Source organism: Prinia subflava, chromosome 26, assembly GCF_021018805.1.
Source record: "Prinia subflava isolate CZ2003 ecotype Zambia chromosome 26, Cam_Psub_1.2, whole genome shotgun sequence".
Classification (NCBI taxonomy): Eukaryota; Metazoa; Chordata; class Aves; order Passeriformes; family Cisticolidae; genus Prinia; species Prinia subflava.
The window spans coordinates 3,208,595-3,229,968 of NC_086272.1; the positions used below are offsets into that span (position 1 = coordinate 3,208,595).

Sequence of the window (21,374 nt, forward strand, 5' to 3'; positions counted from 1 at the left end):
GGCAAGGAGATCCCCCCAGTGCATCCCCGGCAGGACGGCGTCGGCAGCGGGGTTGTCCTGCAGCCGGGGCCAGGCTGGGCTGGGAGATGGAGCAGGAGAGAGGGGCAAAGGGGCACTGACTTCCTCCTCACCTGCCTGGGGATCCGCAGGAATCCTCCTCTTCCTCACAGCCTTCTCCTCCTCTACCCAGCCAAAGTCTGGCACTGGGAATTCCTGGTGTGGGAAAGACATTCTGTGAGTGCATTGGCTTTGAAGGTCCTGCTTCTCGAGAAGTCACCGCATGTCTGGTGTCCATAAAATGCTCCAAAAATCGAGAAGGAGTCCAAAAACACTCTCGCAGGGCTTCCCTGTTTCCAGTGTCCTTACTCTGGGGTTTAAGGGGGTCCCTCTTCTCAGAGCTGCTGGGGGCCCGTGGGTCCTGGGGATCCCCCCTCTCCCGCCTCCTGCTTTGGCTCGCTCAGGGGGTTTTGGGGCTGCCAGGGATCATCCTGCCCTGATTCTGACTCGGCTCCCAGCTGTCCCAGGGTCCCCTTCCTCAGCATTCCCCCACTCCAGCCACTCAGCGCTTCTTCCCCCACTCCCCGACAACACTTTCACGCTCGGGGGGCCCGGACCCCCCTCATCTCCAGCCTCCACCACCCCTCCACAAACACTCCACGCTGCAATCTGCGAGTTCCAAACCCCACCTTCCTTCCCCTCCCACACCCCACACCCCCCCAAAAATAAAAAGCCAAACCCCCCCAACCGTACCGGGGATCCCGGGATAGATTTGGGGCGAGCTTCCCCTCCCCGTCACCTGCGGGCTGCCGGGCAACGCGATGCGGTCGCGCCCAGCGGAGCTGCGGCCTCAGCGGGCTCGCCGTGGAACACCGACCCTCTCCCGCTGCCGCTCCTCACGGTGCTCCTCGTGTTGCTGCTCCTCCCCTTCGTCTCTCCCTCCTCTTCCTCCCGCCCTTCCTCCGCCCCCAGCCCGGGCCCCCCTTTCCCGCCCGCTCTGCCCCGCGGCCGCCGCAGCGCCGCTGTTGGGTAGGGGGAGCCCCCGGGAGCCCCCGGGGATGGGCGGGGGGCTCGGGGCTCCCCCCAGGGCAGACCCGGCCGTGCCGTCCCCCTGCCCCCCGAGCCCAAACTCCGCTCCCGGGGGTGCCTGGCTACCAGGGGTGGCACAGGGGGGTGGGAGTGGGGAGCGCTGGGCGCTGCGGGGGCAGCTGCAAGCCAGAGGTGTTTCCCATTGCTTTTTCTCTCTGACACCGCTTTCCTATTTCTCTACCACACACTTCTTGTTCAATGAGAGAAACGAAGCACACTCCTCTTAAACTGTTAAGCGTTTTAATAAATGATAATAATGATGCACACTGTCCCCAAGCCCCCTACCCATCCCTGGCGGGGTCTCCCCACCCAAACGCCGGTGCTGCAGCGGCCGCGGTCCGGGGAAATGGGGGGAAGGGGGGTCGTGCTGGTGGTGGAGGAGGAGGAGGAGGAAGAGGAGGGAGAAAGGAGGAGGAGGAGCCGGAACAGGAAAAGAGCGACGAAGTTCGACGAGCTGCCCGCAGAGCCCACCGCACCTCCGGCCCCCGCAGCATTGCCGGTGACCAGGGAGAGGGAGCTCACCCCAAATCTGTCCGGGGGTCCCCGAGAGGTTTGGGGTTTTTTTTTTGAATGGAGTTGTGAGCTAAGAGATTCCAGAATCGCGCCGCAAATATCTTTGCATGTTCCTGGGAGGTTTTTTGGGGGAGGAGATGGGGATATTTTCAGATCTTGCAGGAGTGCAAAGCTGAGCCGTAGTTGCCCCTGGGTGGATTTTGGGGTACCACGAAGCGATCGCGCGGTGCCGGCGGGGCGGGACGTTGGTTTTGGGGATCCCGGGAGAGGCGGGGATGAAGGGCGGGAGGCCCGGAGTGGGGAGGGGGGCGATGGCAGAGCTGGGGCAGCTCCGGCAGCCTGGAGGGGTGGTGGAGGCTGGAGATGAGGGGGGTCCGAGCCCCCCGAGCGTGAAAGTGTTGTCGGGGAGTGGGGGAAGAAGCGCTGAGTGGCTGGAGTGGGGGAATGCTGAGGACGGGGACCCTGGGACAGCTGGGAGCCGAGTCAGAATCAGGGCAGGATGAGCCCTGGCAGCCCCAAAACCCCCTGAGCGAGCCAAAGCAGGAGGCGGGAGAGGGGGGATCCCCAGGACCCACGGGCCCCCAGCAGCTCTGAGAAGAGGGACCCCCATAACCCCAGAGTAAGGACACTGGGAACAGGGAAGCCCTGGGAGAGTGTTTTTGGAGTCCTTCTTGATTTGGAGGATTTTATGGACACCAGACAGACGGTAACTTCTGGAGATGGACAGCAGGACCTTCAAAGCCAATGCACTCACAGAATGTCTTTCCCACACCAGGAATTCCCAGTGCCAGACTTTGGCTGGGTAGAGGAGGAGAAGGCTGTGAGGAAGAGGAGGATTCCTGCGGATCCCCAGGCAGGTGAGGAGGAAGTCAGTGCCCCTTTGCCCCTCTCTCCTGGCTCCATCTCCCAGCCCAGCCTGGCCCCGGCTGCAGGACAACCCCGCTGCCGACGCCGTCCTGCCGGGGGTGCACTGGGGGGATCTCCTTGCCCTTCCCTCTGGCACGGAGGCAAATCCCATCCTGTCCTTGTCCTTCCTCCCCCAGACAAGGAGCCCAGGGAGGACAAATCCCCTCAGCAGAACCTCGTGGAAGAGGCTGTTTTGAGCAGCCCCATGGCACAGGAATGCAACAGGGAGGAAAAGCCCCGGAGATCCCGCCCGAGGAGGGGCTCCAAACCCATGCCAGGGTGCTCCGAGGAGGAAGGACCCACCCTGTGCCAGGAAGGCAGCCAGAGATGTGGCCAGAGCTCTGAGCTGGTGGTGCATGAACAGCTTCACAATGGCAAGAAGCTGCACCAGTGCTCGGAATGTGGGAAGAGTTTCTGTGCAAAGTCCAGCCTGGTCCGGCACCAGAAGATCCACACTGGGGAACGGCGCTGTGAGTGTGGGAAATGTGGGAAGCGCTTCAGAGACACCTCTGGCCTGATGATCCACCTGAGAGTCCACACTGGGGAACGGCCCTATGAGTGTGGGGAGTGTGGGAAGAGCTTTGCTGACAGGTCCAGCCTGAACTCCCACAAGAGGATCCACACTGGGGAACGGCCCTATGAGTGTGGGGAATGTGGGAAGAGCTTCACTGAAAGCTCCAACCTGATTGTCCACCAAAGGATCCACACTGGGGAACGGCCCTATAAATGTGGAGAATGTGGGAAAGACTTCAGAAAGAGCTTCCACCTCAAATGCCACCAGATGATCCACACTGGGAAATGACTGTGTGTGTGGGCAGTGCAGGAAGAGCTTCTGTGACAGCTCTGGCCTGATCATGCAGCAGACAGTGCACACTGGGGAATGCCCCTACACGTGGTCAGAATGTGGGAAGAGCTTCATCCAGCACTCCAAGCTGTTTGTCCACCGGCAGATGCACAGCGGAGAGAGGCCCTAACAGTGTCCTGAGTGTGGGAAGAGCTTGTCCCAGAGCTGTGCCATGACCCAAGAGCAATGGAGGCAGCAGGAAGGGAAGCCCTACAAGTGCCCCACGTGCGGGAAGAGCTTTGTGCGCTGCTCCAACTCCATCCCCCATTGGAGGAGCCCATTGGATGATCCCCAGTGAGCCCTGTTGGGCAGAGCCTTGGAGATCCATGGTCCTGGTGATTCATGGTGGGAAGACAGCTTGCTGGTGGTCTCCACATCTTCCTGGGCCCCTGGGGGCACCTGGATATAAAAGGAGCTCAAGGGGACGTGGCCATGGATGGTGACATGGACATGGATGGAGACATGGGGGTGACATGGACACGGGTGGGGACATGGAGGGCCAAGATTGGGGGCATGGTGGGGATACGGGCATGGGTGGGGACATCAGGGCACACGGACATGGGTGGGGACATGGGGTGAACTTCCAGGGAATGTGGGGGATGATGGGTTTGAGTGAACTCAGGGCTCTTGGGAGGGCCGTGGGGTGCTGTGTCATGAAACTGAAATTCCAGATCATCCCAGCGTGTGCCGTGGATCCCAGAGGGGAATTCCCAAGGCTCCCAGGGTGCCGGTTCTGCCCTGCTGCCCAGGGGAGCTGTGCCCAAGGGGCAGGTGACAAGGTCCTGAAGCTGTGTAGGCTGACAAAGCAGACAGCAAAGGTTGGTTTGCTGGACATTTTCCAGCCCATTGCCAGCTCCAAGCAGAGGGAAGAAGAAAAGGAAAGTGAGTCCCTGACAGAATCCCAGAACCATTGCAGTGGGAAGGGCCCCTGGCCATGGGCTGCAGTGCCAGGAGGGAGAGACGCCTCTACCCCAGTGAGGTGCAAATGAGACCACAGCAGCAGAGCCTATGGATTTTTTTGCAGATTTATTTTATTGAATAATTGAATAAACAATCTTGTAGTAGTTGGATTTCACTATAATTTATTTGCTTTAATTGCAAAATTGTAATTGCTTGTAAATAAATATGATGCCTTCTAAAGTGCTTTGAAGTAGGAGAAATTTGTAAGTTCTTGTGATCAGTGTAAAAGGGGAAGCAAGGCTTTCACAAGAGTAAGTGGGCTTGCAAAGGATGTATTTTAAGATATAATTATTTTTGCAATATATATGTCCAAGATAGCAGAAACGGAGAGCAGAAGAGCATAAAAGGAGAAATAGCAAAACCCCTTAAAGTGGCATCAGAAGACCACCCTGGACCTCCAAAGTGTTCAACTCTTGAAGTGTGCAAGGTTGCAGAAAATCTGAATTAAGATTGTGGTCAACCAGCTCAAACTAAATCTGCTAAATCACTTGAGGAAATAATACATCTGCAACGGTATAAAAGACTGCAGACTGAAGCAGTGGGTGTGTACTGGCTTTGCCAGGCCCCTGCATCTTTTGCTTTCTGTTTTATCCCTTATTATCCTTTATTAAAATGCTTAAAAATGCTTCATTTTTAACCCTGAACAAGAAATGTGAGGTAGAGAAATAGGAAAGAGGTGTCAAAGAGCAAAAGAAATAGAAATTCCTCTGGCTGGGACTGCGCAGCTGCGGGGCAGAGCTGCAGCACCCAGTGCTCCCCACTTCCACCTTTTAAAAATGACATTATTTTATAAAAATAACATTGGCATCTCATTTATGTATTAGCTTTTGCATGTTGTTATTGATCATAAGTATTTAGATATGGTACAAATTGTACGTCTTTTTATCTCCTTGATAATACAGTGTAATATATCACTTTAAGTAGGAACTGTATTGCTCATAGAAATAGTAGTGTAATAAATATAATGTCTGTGTATTGCTTACACAAATAATGCTGTGATGAACGGATTGTACTCTAGACCTTAGCAAAACAGAAGCTGTGGAAAGGCTTTTGTGTGAGTAGGAAGAAGAGTGTGAGGCCATGCACTGCCTGCCCTGCCCAAGGGATAACAGTGACACAAGACAGAGCACCGGAGGAGACTGGGGGAGAGCTCGTTAACTCCTGTGATCAGAAAAGTGTGAAACACCAAGGATGAAATCACGGGAAGGAATCAAATTGATTAACTTGATCTCAGGATGTCACACGGGTGAGTCAGGATGGGAAACCTGAACACGAAGAGCCTCTGCAACATCCAAGGCTCTGGGGACTGTTTAAACAGTGTATAAGCTAATGGATATGCATGTAACCCCAGCAATATAACAGTATATGGAGAACATGATTTTAAGGGGTTTTTTGTTGCTCTTTGGCCGTTCGTCAAAAGCCCCCAGCGCTGGAAATACTGCCCTTCTTTTACCCTGTTATTAAACTTTTTAAAAATTCTAGAGTGAGCTTTGTTTTTCACAAGGAGCAGTGAAGCTCCTTTGGAACAAGCTTTTTTTGTCTCTGCTGCCCCTCTGGCACCAGGAACCCACCCGGGAGCTGCCTGGGACCCATCTTGGAGCCCTCCTGCAGATTTTCCCAGGAACTGCCCCAGGAACTCCTCCAGCAGCCACACAGGAATGAGAGGAAAGATGTGTGCTAATGTCTTTACATCAATGTCTTTACAAAATAATTTGACGGGTGAAGGTTATGGGTGTTAAGGTCTTTGGAACCTTAATGTCTCCACTGACATTGGGCAGCAGGTTCAGTCGAAGAGCCCAGACAGAAGCAGACAAGGGTCTGCACCAGCCTGGACTGCTGAACTTTGGGGTAAAAGGACAGGTTCAAGGGGGAATTTGTGGTTGGTGGCTTGGGAAGGCTGTACCTTCCTTCAGACAATGGGAAAAGGAAGAGGGCAACGTGCTGCTGGCAGTTTAGGATAAAAGGAGGCTGCGTCCTCTGAAAGCTGGAGAATGAAAAACCCCATCGACTTGTGACCTGGTGGACTCTCTCCTTTATTCGAATAAAGTTGAAGGACTCCTCTGTCTCCTTTTTGAATATAAACCTCTGGCATTTGTGGATTTTCCTGACAAGGTCTACCCAGAAATCCAGGAAACACAAAGAAACTCCATGGTTAGCACACTTTAAAATGACACCAAACTTGACGAGGTTTTCCAGGTTCAGCACAGACTTTCTGTTCAGCACTATCAGAGCACAAGGCAGAGCTCCTCGGGCTACTGGGACCAGCACCACTGGAACTGCAGAGCCCAGGGGGAACCCCCAGTCCAGGGGTGCTTGTGCAGAGGGACTTGGGGTGCCCTGAAGGCCTCAGGAAGGGTCCCCAGTGGAGCAGTGCTGGAAGCAGTGGAGCATTCAGAGTGGAGAAGGGGCTGTGGTTGTAAGAGGCTGTTCACCATCATGGTCCCAGAGCAGAAATGAGTGAAAACCAGCGAGAGGGGAATCTCCCTTGCTGGGAGCTGCCAGATCCAGAAAGGGCAAACTCAGTGGAAGAAGTCCCATTTCCTTTGTCCTCTTTTCTGCACCAGCTCTTCTGACGGTGTGAGCCAGAGAAGAGCTGAGGTGCCAACCCCGGGGATTTCTATTAGGCTTGAGCAAATCTCACCCGGGTCATGTTGTCGGGGCTCTGCGGGGCACTGACAGGGACATCCTGGGGCACACGGGGGTGTGTGAGCACAGGGCTCTGGGGCATGCTGGAGGGCACCAGGGACATCCCAAGGGGACAGGAGGGCAAAGGGGGCCTGGAGGTCCTTCGGGAGCACCCGTGTGCCCAGCAGTGAGCTGTCCCCATGCCCCTCAGGGACACCCAGAGCCTCCCTGCCCAGGTCACTGGGGCAGGTTCCATGTAAACAATCGCTGGGAGCTGTGCTGGGGACAGGGGCTGTGTCACAGTGGGGACAGGGGCTGTGTCACAGAGGAGCCCTTTGTGGCACCCCACTGCAGCCCCTGTGCTCAGTGTCCAGCAGGACAGGACAGGAACACAGAGCTGGTGAGGAGTCTCTGCTCAAAAGCTTGAGACCTTCCCTGCTTCCTCAGCATCCCCCTGGTGCTGAGGTTTTTCCCCAAAGATTCTCATTTCCCCCTTCTCCACTTCCAGCCCTTTTATTTCTTCTGCAGGATACAGAAGAAATAAACCCCCCAAGGTGCAGCCCCTGCAGATGGGTGAGTGAGGGGCCCTGGTGGTTTTGTAGCTACAGGGCTCAGTACAAATGCCAGAGATCAGTGTGGTGTGAACTCCCCACATCTGTGAATAATAAGTCGTGTTCCACCTAATGCTTCCTTGGTGTGGGAAATAGAAAAAGCAGAAAGCTTTCATAGCAGTGCAGATGTAGGCATAAATTAAAAAAGATACAAGAATGAGGACATAGAACAATAAGACTGTCCTTTTTGTGCTGAGTAGAGTAAGGCCTTAGCAAGTAGAAAAGTATGTTAAGTAAGATAATAGAAAAGTTTAACAATGACACTTTCTTATAGGTCCCCAAAACAACTTTTACAAATATGAAAAAGAAATTTATTATATTCGGAGTTAATATAAAGTATTATAATATATATCATATAGTTATTTACTATAAGTTATAGTTATTATAAACAGTTTATTGCAATCACAATTTATAATCAGAGCCAAAAGAAGATTATTACCCTTAGCAAGTCAGGATTTTACAATTACCTATTTACACTTAAAAAAAGGGGTATGCCAGTAAAAGATTGACCAATACCTATACATTCTGACCCTTTAACCAAAAAGCAGCTTAATAATAAACCAAAGTTACTAATGAGAACAATCCCATGAGTAACTAAGACATTTAAACCAAATAACTTCCCAATACAATATCCAAACCCCAAGAATTCGAAATTCTTAGTTCTCTAACAATAGATTTCTGCCTTACGTTTTCAGCTAGTAATTAGCAAGAAAGCAGTTCCTCAATATACTCCCCATTACTTTGCATATAGAAACTCAAGTTTTTATTATAATTATTCACTGTTGGAGTAATCTTTCCAGAGCTGACCAATATCCACAACAATTACCAACTCATACCACATCCATTACAATCAGTAATATGCTGACAAATGTCAGCAGTATTACACATACCACCCTACAAAATAAAGCAGCAATTAATTTTGTTTTACTAGCACCTAAACATACTTGTAAAGAATTTAAAGAATTATGCTATATAAACCTATCTAACCATTCCAAATCCATCCACAAAAACATACAAAAGCTACTCTCATACAAAACATACAAAAACAACTCTAATCAAAGAAGACAATGAGTCATAGTTAGACAATTTGTTTGAGAGATAGAACTTTAGACCTTAATAAAAAGAATGTTGTAAAATAAGTTTACATATATATTAGTTATTTTAATAGTAGTATTAGTAGTAGTACCTTATATACTTCAGGGTGTACAACAGATAATAAACAAAACCATGAAAGAAACCTTTATCATCCAAAAAACAAATGTGAGAAATAAAGTTATGAAGAATTCTCAAAATCTTACCAAAAATCAGTCTTGTACAGTTGCCTACTAACTCCACAGTAGTGTAGACAAATGTTGGAGCCCATGTTTCCATGGATTCTCCACAGAGAGAGAAAAGTACAGGCGTTGAATTAAAGCCTTTAGAGAAATTAGAATATATTAAGCCACGTATACATAAAGTAGAGGTTTAAGCTTTAATTTTAAGAAAATACACTCCAAGTGCTGTCCTAGGGTGACTTTATGATGCTGGTATCCCCGCTCGTCTGTTCTGTTTGTGCTGTATATTGAGTTCTGTGCTTTTAACGCTGGCTCTGAGAGCAAAGCAGGGAAAGAAGTGCCAAGTTTGTTTTGAGAACAGCTCTCCTCCTTCGTGCCGAAACCCAGGAAGAAAAAACCCTCGGGAATCGGGGTTTTCGCCTGGACAGAAGCAGTGGCTAAGGCGGGAAAGAGAACCTGACCCTAGCGGACGGGAAGCCGTCGGACCAGCCAATGGACGCCATGGCGAAGGTCGTAAGTTTGATTCATAAACAGTGGGGAATTAAGTGCAAGCTCAGGGATTTTCACCTTGCTATTGCAAGATTATTAGAGATTGGGGTGATTGAACGCCCAGTAGAAATATTACATTCGGAGGTGGGGGGGAGATGCACGGTCGCGCTAGCCGAGGATACGAAATCCTCGGGCAGCGGCAGAAGTCTCAAAGCGTGGGGAAAGGTCGAGCGAGCCCTACGCAAGGCGCTTGAGGAACAGGAGTTCTGGAGCGCCGCATGCGTGTGTTTGCTAGCTACCCCCAAGCTGGGGATAGGAGCCACAATGCAAACAGCGTCTGAACGCGATTTGTCCGAGGGTGGGGATCCACAGGAGCCAGACGCGTTTCCCCGCTCCCTGATCCCGAGCCCAAACCCCCCGGTGCCGTCAGAAAACCCCCGGACCCCTCCGCCAAACTCGTCGGGTCCCCCCTCGCCCGCGGAACCTTCCTGAAAATAAGGAGGTTCCCCATCCGTCTCTTCTCCACCAGCCAGCGTTTCGGTGCCCGAGGCGCGGCAGCGTGCGCGGGTTTTTTGGGAGGAACTGAGGGGTGAAGCCAGAGACGCCAAAACGTGGTGCAGGAGGAGACGCGGGTAGCACCCCCGCCATACGCGTTTGAAAATGGCGCTGGCCGAAGGGAGGGGCAGGGCCTGGATACCCTCGGCGGGGAGAGCCCGGAGTGGCGGGTGTTTGCTGATGCGCATGTGCGGGAAAAAGACGGGGAAGAGGGAGAAGAGCGCACGCTCGGACAGGAGCCGCGGACTCCTGCTGACGCGTACGCGCGGCTGGAAGGGAGAGAGTGCATGCTCAAAGCGGCGCCGCGGCTCTCCACGGGCGCGTATGCACGGGAGAGCGGCAGACAGCGCGCGCCCAGCCCGGAGCGGCGGGCTTTCGCTAACGCGTATGCACAGGAGAGCGGCAGAGAACGCATGCCAATCGAGAGCCGCGCTCAGTGCTGCTTCCATTTAAGGAAGAGACCTCCCCCCACGGGAGGCAGGGCAAGCCCAGGGGGCGGGAGCGGCACCACCCCCGAAGGGAGGGGCGGGGCCGGAGCCGCACAAAACGGCACGGGAGCCCGGAATTGCGCTGGCATTCAGCTTCTGACTCTCAGTCGGACACCACCAGCGGCAGCAGTTCGGGAGAGCTGTCGGACACTGATTGGGACTCAGAAACAGAAAGAGCGGAGCTAATACGGTTTAGAGAGAAACCTAATAAAACCCTAAGCCACTCCGAAAGGGGTTTACAATGCGAGCTGGCCCAGTTCACTGACTGGGGAAAGATAAAAATAGCTTGCGCCAAATGGGCACCGGCGGCTGCAGTGAAAGCCTTCCCGGTAAGGGTTACCGGACTAGAGGGTAACCAGCAAAGAACATATACGCCGGTAAACCCCAAAGATGTACAGACAATTGTAAAAGCCATCTCAGAGAAAGGCATGAATTCAGCCATGGTTTCCACTCTCATGGATGGCCTTTTTGGCAACTATGATCTACTCCCTTTTGATATTAAACAAATAGGTCGCATGATATTTGATGGAGCGGGAATGATTCTTTTCAAAAAAGAATGGGAGGATAATTGCACAAACTTACTAGCCCAGGCTTCTGGAGCAGGGCAGCCCCTGCACAGCTCCAGCTTATCCAGGTTGATGGGAAAACATGATGACATGATTACCCCTCAGCAACAAGCTGCGAACATGCGAGCTGAGGAAGTTAGGGCCACCACCCAGGCTGCCCGGGAGGCCATTCGAGCTGCGTCTCGCGTGGTGGCCAGGCCCTCTCCATGGTCCACCATAAAGCAGGCAGAGAGTGAAAGCTTCACACAGTTTGTGGATCACCTGCAAGCAGCAGTGGATTTGTCTACCCTGCCTGCAGAGGCAAGGGGCCCTGTAGTAGCTGATTGCCTGCGGCAGCAGTGCAATTCTGTTACCAAGGACATTTTGCGTTCCTTGCCGGCCGGAGCCAGCCTGGCTGACATGATCAAACATGTAGTAAAAGAGGAGCACCTGACACCCATCCAAGCAGCTGTTCGCACCCTAACCAGTGCCATGGCATGTTTCAAATGTGGCTAGGCAGGCCACATCGCAGTGAGCTGTCCCCAGCCAGCACAGCCATCCCCCGCGGTGCCTCCGCTCCAAGCGCGTGCGAGAGGGCCCTGCTGGGGCTGTGGGAAGAAAGGGCACCTCGTCAAAGACTGCAGGTCCCAGCCTCAGGGAAACGGGAAAGGGAGGGGGCGTGCAGGCCGCACCCAGCCTCCTCCCGCTGCGAATGTGAGGCGGCCCATCTATGCCAACCCCCAGTGGGGCGGGGAACCTTCATACCCCCTGCCCCCACAGGGGACAGCCGGTTTTGCACCCCCCACAGCGACACAATGGCAAAGTTTCACAACATTGCCAGCGGTGCCCTCGTGTCCACCACCGCCGCAAGCCGCGCCTATGGAAACAGAAGGAGGAGCTAGGAGCTTCGGATCTATGGAACACAATGTTTTCCTTACAGTGAGTTTAGACGAGCGGCCACGTATTGCGGTGAAACTGCAACGAGGCGAGGAAATTATTGACATGGCAGCACTTCCAGACACCGGCGCAGACATATCTTTAATTAATAAACTACATTGGCCTTCTCATTGGCCTCTGAAATCCCCCTATACCCGCGTTGTGGGCATAGGAGGCCTGACTGTTCCCTCAATAAGTGCAGATCCTATTCGGATCATCTTTGAAGATGGACAGGTGGTTGTGGCTCATCTATATGTTGTGCCAATGCATGAAGAGATTCTGGGACTACTAGGAAGAGATGTGCTTTCCCAAATAGGGATGGTTTTAACTACTGACCGGCATTTTCCTTAGTGGCCACTGCAGAGCAGCCACCCATTTTAAAAATCACCTGGTTAACTGATACCCCTGTGTGGGTTGAGCAGTGGCCAATGACAGAGAAGAGGCTGCGAATTACCAAGAAATTGGTGCAGGAACAACCAAAAGCAGGTCACATTCAACCCTCAGTGAGTCCATGGAATACACCGATTTTTGTCATCCCTAAAAAATCAGGGAAATGGAGACTATTACATGACCTTCACAAGGTCAATGAGCAGATGCAAGCGATGGGTGCCCTGCAACCAGGCTTGCCAGCACCGACTATGATTCCTCAAGGGTGGGACATTGTGATCATCGATTTGAAAGACTGTTTTTTCACTATCCCACTCCATCCTCAAGATACTCAGTGCTTTGCCTTCACTGTGCCATCTATTAACAGAGCACCTCCAGCACAATGGTATGAATGGGTAACTCTTCCTCAAGGAAGTCGTACCTCACCTACCATGTGCCAGATTTTCTTCAATTGGGCTTTGCAGCCAATTTGTCAGCATTTTTCCAATGCAATAATTTATCATTATGTTGATGATATCCTTGTTGCTACTAAAGAGCCTCTGCTCGCAGAGGAATTAACCTGGCTAGTCACACAATTAAAACACCGCGGTCTGACTGTGGCCCCGGAAAAAATACAACGATCAGCTCCGTGGAAATACTTAGGATGGTTGATCATGAGTGCACATATCCGGCCGCAGAAAATTACTTTACATACCAACATTTCTACATTATATGATGCTCAGAGACTTTTTGGAGACCTGCAATGGGTTCGCACCATTGTAGGAATTACCAATGATGACTTGCAACCGTTTCTGCCGTGGCTACATGGTAATGATGCCAGTAGCCCTCGACAATGCACCCCTGAACAGCAACGAGCCTTAATCAAGGTGTCAGAAAAGCTACAACGTGGTTGGAGTATTCGCCGTATGGAACACCTCCCACTGTCACTGTTCCTCTCCAACGCAGATGCCTGTCTGTTTGCCATCATTTTTCAATGGCAAAAGAAAAAGGGGGAACACCAGTCTAGGTTAAAGTCGACAGCTGGGGTGATTGAATGGGTGTTCTTACCGGTGCAGCCGAAGAGTCGTGTTATGACAAGAACAGAAGCCCTTGCCATGCTCATCAGGAAGGGGAGAGATAGGATTTTGGAGATAGATGGGGAAGAACCGGCAGATATCAGTGTTCCTATTAGGAATGAAGATCTGGACTGGAAGCTGAGACATTCTGTGGAACTGCAAGAAGCACTGTTAGGTTTTACAGGTGTGGTTCATAGTCAACAGCCAAAAGGTCCAATGTGGACTCTGATTGTATGCCATCAGTGGCTGGAGAAGCCTCTGTGTTCCATGACACCTGGGGAAGGCAGAACAGTTTATACAGATGCTGGTCGAAAGACACAAAGAGCTGTGTGTGTGTGGAAACGGCGAGGAGAATGGAAGCAGCATTTAATCCACAGTGAAGCCAGAGACAGCTTGCAGACCCTGGAACTGGGAGCAGTGTGTTGGGCTTTGCAAACCTGGAATAAGGAACCTCTTAATGTGGTGTCAGACTCTTTATATGTGGTTGGAGTGGTACAGAGAATCGAAGATGCACTCATTAAGACCACTCAGAATCAACGCCTTGGAGAACTATTTCTACGACTGAGGAGTATACTCAGACAGCGTCAGCATGCCTTTTGCGTGATGCACATTCGTAGTCATCAGTGCAGCAATGGTTTGGGAGAAGGCAATGCACAGGCAGATGCTGCAGTCAGTTGCGTTGCCCATGTCCCTCCTGAAAGCAAATTTGTAAGAGCTCGCAACAGCCACGAGAATTTCCATCAGAATGCTAGAGCTTTGCGTCGTCAATTTCAAATATCTATGAACGATGCACAGGGGATCGTGCGTGCCTGCCCTCAATGTAGTCATCATGGGCCAGGTCTTGGCCTAGGCACGAACCCTCGAGGCATGAAAGCCCTAGAACTATGGCAGATGGATGTAACACACATCCCAGAGTTTGGAAGGTTGAAATATGTTCATGTCACTATTGACACCTACTCCAAATTCATTTGGGCCATGGCACAAACTGGGGAAAGAGCTCTGCATGTTGAGAGACATTTAACTGTTTGCTTTTCAGTGATGGGAGTGCCTGCAGAAATCAAGACTGACAATGGTCCAGCTTATGCGGGACAACGATTTGCTAGGTTTCTGCAGAAGTGGGGAGTCAAACATACTACCGGGATTCCTCACTCTCCTACTGGCCAAGCCATTGTGGAACGGGCTCATTGGACACTGAAAGAGTATCTCGCAAAGCAGAAGCAAAACAATGACCTAGATGTGACCAATCACTTGTCTAAAGTACTGTTCACTTTAAATTACTTATGCCTAGCAGAAGGACGAGAAGAGCCTGCAGTTGTCATCCACCACCAGGCTGTAAAAGAAGGAAAACCTCAAGCAATCCCAGGACTTTACGTATATCATAAGGACATGCGAACGGGTGAATGGCAGGGACCCAGTCCACTATTGTTTAATGGTCGCGGTTATATGTGTGTTTCCGCAGGAGAAGCAGGACCTGTCTGGGTGCCGAGTCGCTTTACTCGTGCATGTCCACAAGAAAAGATACCAACCGGTGGTGACACTCTTAGAGACACTCACAGAGACAGCGACGACTTACCTGAAGCACCTCAAGAAGACACGGAGAGTGCTGAAAGTTGACTGTTTTAATAATACTATATCATTGCACTGCTATAGCTTCATACTTAGAGACACGATAAGTTATTGGTTAAGGTTTTAAGTTAATAGCCTGTTTGCTACACTGTTTGCTTTTCACAATGGGTGAAATGTTAAGCATGAGGGTGTTTGTTTTAATCAGCGTGGTAGTAGAAACAAGAACAGGGATGTTTAACATTGACACAAGGGAGAACATGTGGGTTACTTGGGCCAAGCAAACTAAACAGGATTCCTTCTGTTTATCTCTATCTTCGCCATCCAATCCTTTTAGAACTTGCTTGATTGGAGTTCCACTGACCTCCATGGTAGAGTTCAAGTTTTTGACCCCTGTCAGCATTGACCCAAAAGGTGCTTTAGGGCCACAAGCTGCTGCCATAGCGCGAAACCTTAGAACTGCTGGTCCAGAGCCTCAGGAGTTTGATCTTTTAGGTTCTGTGCCAGGAAACTATTGTCTTGTCTTTGGGCGTTTTACAGTAAACTCAAGTCTATTAATCATAGACGAGCAGCAATTGAAAGGCCACGCTACGTGGCTATCCCCTCATTCACCACTGTATTACAATTACACTGAGTATTGTAATAATTGGGTCAGATCTGTCACACAATTGACAACAGCTGCTAAGAGATTGCCACCAGGAATCTTTCTAGTTTGTGGAGACAGAGCATGGTCCACAGTACCTCCAAACAGTGTAGGAGGACCGTGTTATTTTGGTAAACTAACCCTGTTCGCACCTAGTATTCATCAGGTTCTAGGCTTGCCGCAAAAGGCTCGACGAGTCAAACGCGGTATGTCTCAACTAGGTCCCAACTGCAGAGATCAAGCTAAGTTATGGCAGCCTGCAGCCGTGATCTCAGCATCCGTTTTTGCCCCAGGAGTTGCTTCAGCACAAGCCCTCACAGAATTGAAACATTTAGCCTGCTGGACAGGAAAACAGATTAATGTAACGACGAAGTTGTTGAGCGAGCTTGCTGAAGATGTTAGTGGCATTCGCCATTCGGTGCTCCAAAACCGAGCTGCGATTGACTTCCTTCTTTTGGCTCAGGGGCATGGATGCGAAGAGTTTGAAGGCATGTGCTGCATGAATTTATCAGACCACTCATGGTCGATACATCAGCAGTTAGCACAGTTGAGGGACAACATGAAACACCTTGTAGTTGAAAACACTCCGTTTGACAATTGGCTGAAATCTTGGAATCTCACCGGGTGGATTGTGGACTTGATTCGTTTTGGTATAATGATTTTTATTGCTGTCATAGTGGTTTTAATAATAGTGCCTTGCTTAATACAATGTATGCGCAAATTAGCCCACCGTGCCTTAACGTCGGTTTGGATAGCCCAAAAAGAAAAAGGGGGAACTGTGGCCGAGTTTCTCAGGTATCGTGGGCATGATATGCTCATGGATACGATTTGAGCTATTCCAAACTAGGCCAAACTAGGCCTCAGGCCTGGGTCTAGTAGGCCGCAGAACGTTCAGCATACGTAGTAGCAGATAAACTTATCTGCTACTAGGAATGTGTTAAGGTATGGACACTCGCAGCATAGAGGTAATGGCACTAAGTCTCCGTAGCTACCTTAACCCTGGATTGTTTACATACTTCTGTATGTCCACTGCCTATCAGTGCACCTGCTAAATGTAAACGACTCGCTCTGTATTTAACCTGCCATCTCGCAGAATAAACCAGAGTATGTGCTGGAAACCATACTGGTTGGTCTCACGTCGCTCTAGTCCCCGGTCTTACCAGAGCTCAGCTTCACTTGTCCACCCTATCTGACCCCGTTTACTAGGATGCTGCAGTTGACTGATCATCTAAAGAGAGCCCATGGGCAAAGAAAGATCTTTTTTAGATGCTCTAAGTGTGGTAAGCAAAATCTTAAATACCACAGTATTGCCTGTCATGTCCCTCGGTGCAAAGGTCAGGTGTGTGTGGTTCCACAGGCGAGTGGGTCTGTGAGGTATGCTCTCGTGGTTTTACATCCAAGGTGGGCCTGGGCCAGCACAAGAAACTGAAACATCCTCTTGTGCGCAATGAGGAATGGATTTAGGACTCCTGCCCTACAGGGTCATCTTTGAGAGGGGCCCACAAAAAAGTGTGAACTGAAGAGGAAGAGGCTCTCCTGAGTCAACTGGTGGTGAGGTTTGCTAGCAGCAGGAACATCAACCAGTTAATTATGGAGCATATACCATCAAAAATGCCAAGCAGATTAGTGATATAACAGATGCCTTCTGGGAAAAGGCCCCTCCAAGAAAGTCCAGCTAGTAGAAGGCGAAGAAACAGGGAGAAAAGACCCTCCCCAGTCTGCTGAAGGGCCAAGGGAGGGACGCTTACAGCTCCAGTATTTTGATGCCATCAGACAGAGGCTATCAGCTGGCGGATTCACCAGTTGCCAGGAGGCCTTCATGAGAATATGAGATGGGCAAGATCCACAGGTGGTGGTGAACGAGGTATATGAGAAGTTTTGAGAGAGCCTGAATAGGCTTGGCCTTAAAATTCCCAGTGGCTGAGACGCATCCAGAGCAATAACTAACTGGATGCAAAAACGGGCTAGAAAACGTGGGATATATCATCATTATCAGAGTCTGTTTCAATTACAGAGAGGACAGTTGGCACATGTCATCTTGGATAACACAGAAGTCCTGCAATGCCAAATACCATCTGGCATTGTCCACAGTGCATTTAAAGTGAGATGGGAAACATCATTTAAGGGTCTTGAAACCTTCCCTGTGTATAGGGATGCGAATAACACCAGGTTTCAAGACCTGATTACGGATAAATAGAGTGGTAAGAACATGAGTGAGAGACATAAAACCTCCGCTCCGGGGCCAGATGGGATTAGTTTGGGTTATCTTACTAAAATAGACCCTAAGTTTTCCCAGTTGACTGAGATCTGCTCCTGAACCCTGACACAGCAGTGGATGAACAGGGCTATGCCCTGACCCTAGAACATCTCTGTGGTGAGGGACAATGGGTACCAGTGCAGGCTTCTGCCATTCCTGTCCCAGCCCTAGGAATCCTTAAAGAATTAGCAGGCAAGGCTTTTTTCAGTCTGCAGCCACATGGCCCCCTTACACCTTACACACAAATTTGACAAGGGCCATTGGAATCCTTCATAGACTTTGTAGAGAGGCTCACACAAGCCTCATTGAAACTCAAGTTAGAACAGAACATGCCAGGGAGGGAATACTAGAGGAGATTGCCTTTATTAATGCAAATGATTCCTGCCGTGCTGCAATCCTCAGTCTCCCTCTAGACCCCCCTCGGGTGTGCTCCTCCTTGCGCGATGTAGTGAATACAGTCATAAGCCATGCGAGCAGAGTGCCGGATGTGCTCCTGCTGGCACTTGGAGAGACTGAAAACAAACAGGAAGTGCCCCAGTCGCCATGCTCAGGGGCCTTGGTGAAAGATGAGGAGGCAGGCGGGAACGAAGGCGGAATGGGGCCAGCACAAGTGATGCAGCAGAGAGGCGGAGTTTGGGGCAGTGACGAGAGCGGGGCGGTGCTGGCGCTCCTTTCACCAGAAGGCAAACCGATGACGCAGGCATATGTGACCAAAACAAACATGGCAACTTCCACTGCCACTTCTGGAAACTTGGACCCGCTCCGGTCCGACATTCCCACACCGTCACAGACGGCTACGGTGCAGCCCGCCACCCATACACAGGCAGCCCATTGCCCCCTGCCAGAATCTGACTCAGACGGAGAGAGTTCTGAGCCCGATGTTCGTCGTGCACCACAGCTGCAAGAAAAAGTACGGCAATTCAGAAGAATTACAACAAATAATAACTAAACTCGCCGAGCTTTCTAATCACCAGAGCCAGCTTGAGCAGCAAGCAGCTGTGGCATCCAGAATTTCTCCGCAAAAAATGCAAAATCTATCAGCTTTGTCTTCCTGACAACCTGACCAGGCATTGCCACCTGCTGCACAGCAGATGGCACTGCCTGCCACCCAGCAAGATCCGATTCAAAAGTGCTGGCCTGGTGTTCTACAAGAAGCTGTTTTAGATGGTGATTTTAAAGCTGACAATTCCATTGTTTGCCCAGTCACCATCAAACAAAACCAGGCTAGGTGGGAACCCCACGAGTGGAAAGTGTTAAATTCAGCCAAGCAAACAGTCTCGACGCATGGTATTAGGTCCGAAGCAGCCAAGAATATAATACAATACATTTTTACTGCCGATCTCCTTTGGCCAGCACACTGTTCCAGCATTGCATCTTTACTATTGACACACTCACAGTTTCTTATTTTTGAGAGGGAATGGAGATATTTAGCCACCGAAGAAGCCAAAAGACATCAAATACTGGGAGATCCATTTTATGGAATCCAACCAGCTATGTTAACAGGGCAAGGACCATACGCTACAACTAATGTACAACTGACATTTCCAATTGAAATCCACCAGCTGTCTCAGGCATTGGCCAACAAGGCTTTACTACTGGTTCCAGACAAGAAAAAACCTGCATCATATGCAAATGTTAAGCAAGGAGCCAGAGGCATACAGTCAGTTCATCGATCGCTTGTCTGCAGCTTTAAAAGATGCCCAAGATTTACCTGCAGAAGTGCAGGAACATTTATTTAGTTCCCTTGCTTTTGAAAATGCCAACGCGCGCACCAGGACTGTGTTAGCTTCCCTTCCTCAAGGTTGTGCAGTTGATGAGATGTTAGTAAGAGCAACCAGAGTGGAACAGAACAACCAAACAGCAGCATTCACAGCAGCTGTGCAGAATGCAATGCAGCAACAGGGACATATCATTGCAGCTGCATTGACCGGAAGAAATATCAGCCCTTCCAGCAACAGAAGACCAGCATCTGGCGTTGTTTGCTTCCGCTGTGGTGATACAGGCCATTTCAAATGAGCCTGTAAAAGACTGTGTGGTGTCACAAATGTAATACAGACACTCATGCCACTGAAGCTTGTAGGAAGCAGGGAAACTTCAAAACCAGCGCACTAAGGCAGCGCACCAAGACACAAATCAACGCCTTGACTCACAAGACCCCGAAAGTGGTTTCCGAGTTAAGAACAGGCCTGCCACATGGGGAAGTCTTGGTGTGGATGTAACAAAAACAGAAGAAGTTACCTTACAAGACAAAGAAGTAACCCTGATTCCCACCAATGTATATGGACTAACGTACAGCACAATCTCTTTAGCTGGAGGTTTGTTGCTGGGAAGATCCTCCACAGGCAAACAGAGTGTGACTGTGATTCCAGGAGTCATCGATGCAGATTACACCAGACAAGTGAAAATAATGACTTATGCCTTGCAGCCACCTGTGACCATTCCAAAAGGGAGCAGAATTGCTCAAATTATCCCATTTGAAAACGTTTTGCCACATTGTCAACGGCCAAGAGAACCAGCTGAAAAAGAGAGAGGAGATGGAAGCTTTGGATCAACTGGCCACAATGTCCTTCTTACAGTAAGCCTGAAAGATCACCCGCGCATCATAGTGAAGTTACATCACGGTAACCAGATCATCACTCTATCACCAATTCTCGACAGAGGCGCAGGCATTTCCATCATCAATCAAATGTACTGGCCATCTGATTAGCCTTTGCAGTCTCTCTACACCCATGTTGTAGGAGTGGGCGGAATGAGTGTTCCCTCAATGAGCACAGACCCTATCAGTATTATCTTTAAAGACAATCAAGTCATCGTAACTCAACTCCACATTACGCTTTTGCCCGAAAAACTTCAAGGATTGCTAGGCAGAGACGTGCTTTCTCAACTAGGCATGGTTCTAACCACTGACCAGCATTTTCTTTGATGGCCACTGCAGAGCAGCCACTTGTTGGAGTCCATGTTCCCATGGATCCTCCACAGAAAATGAAAAATAGAGGAATTGAACTAAAACCTTTGGAAAAATTAAAATATATAAAGCCACACACACACAAAGTAGAAATTTAAGCTTTAAAACCTTCTCAAAGTGCCTAATTGCTAGGGTAGAGGTAAAAAAGCTTCAGGCCTAGCGATAGGGTATAGACATAACAAAAATAGGGTAGAGTGCTGTTTGTAATTTGTATGAACTTTATGTAGGGAAGACAGAGTTTTTCATATATGCTAAGATAGAAGTTTTCTACATAAGAAGATAGAACTTTATGCTAGTAAGATAGAGTTTTGCATTAATAGATATGCTATGTGCATAGGTTTTGATACCGTTTTTCGTAGTTTTTACGAACTTTAAAATTGTATTTAGATTGGCTAGTGTACAGATAAAAATATGAATATGCATTTTTCAATTTGGGATAAAAAGCCTCTGGGTTGAAGGTGGAGGCATCGATTGATTGATCAATTCGATCCATCGATCCAACCTCCATTTTCTGCAACCTGAGGAACGATCCTTGACAGGGAGCCAAAACGGGATTTTAAGGTATTATACATTGCGGTCCCCCTTCCAAGGGATCTGGGCCCCGGGGTTCCCCCTTTTCCCCCCTGCAGCGCTTGCTGCCAGTGAGCTAATCGGCACAGCCGGGGACTCTGC

General features: G+C 50.0%; 1 protein-coding gene across 1 annotated transcript; it reads left to right on the forward strand.

The window, feature by feature from the left end:
* Window positions 1-2,061: 2,061 nt before the first annotated feature.
* Window positions 2,062-6,591, forward strand: LOC134562056 (zinc finger protein 397-like). Its single transcript, XM_063419517.1, has one exon. The coding sequence runs from the start codon at window positions 2,288-2,290 to the stop codon at window positions 3,305-3,307; it is 1,020 nt and encodes a 339-aa protein (XP_063275587.1). The 5' UTR covers window positions 2,062-2,287; the 3' UTR covers window positions 3,308-6,591.
* The last annotated feature ends 14,783 nt before the right edge of the window (window positions 6,592-21,374 follow it).

Coding starts and splice junctions, on each gene's coding strand:
- LOC134562056 (XM_063419517.1), top strand. CDS start 2,288: ATGGACACCAGACAGACGGTAACTTCTGGAGATGGACAGCAGGACCTT.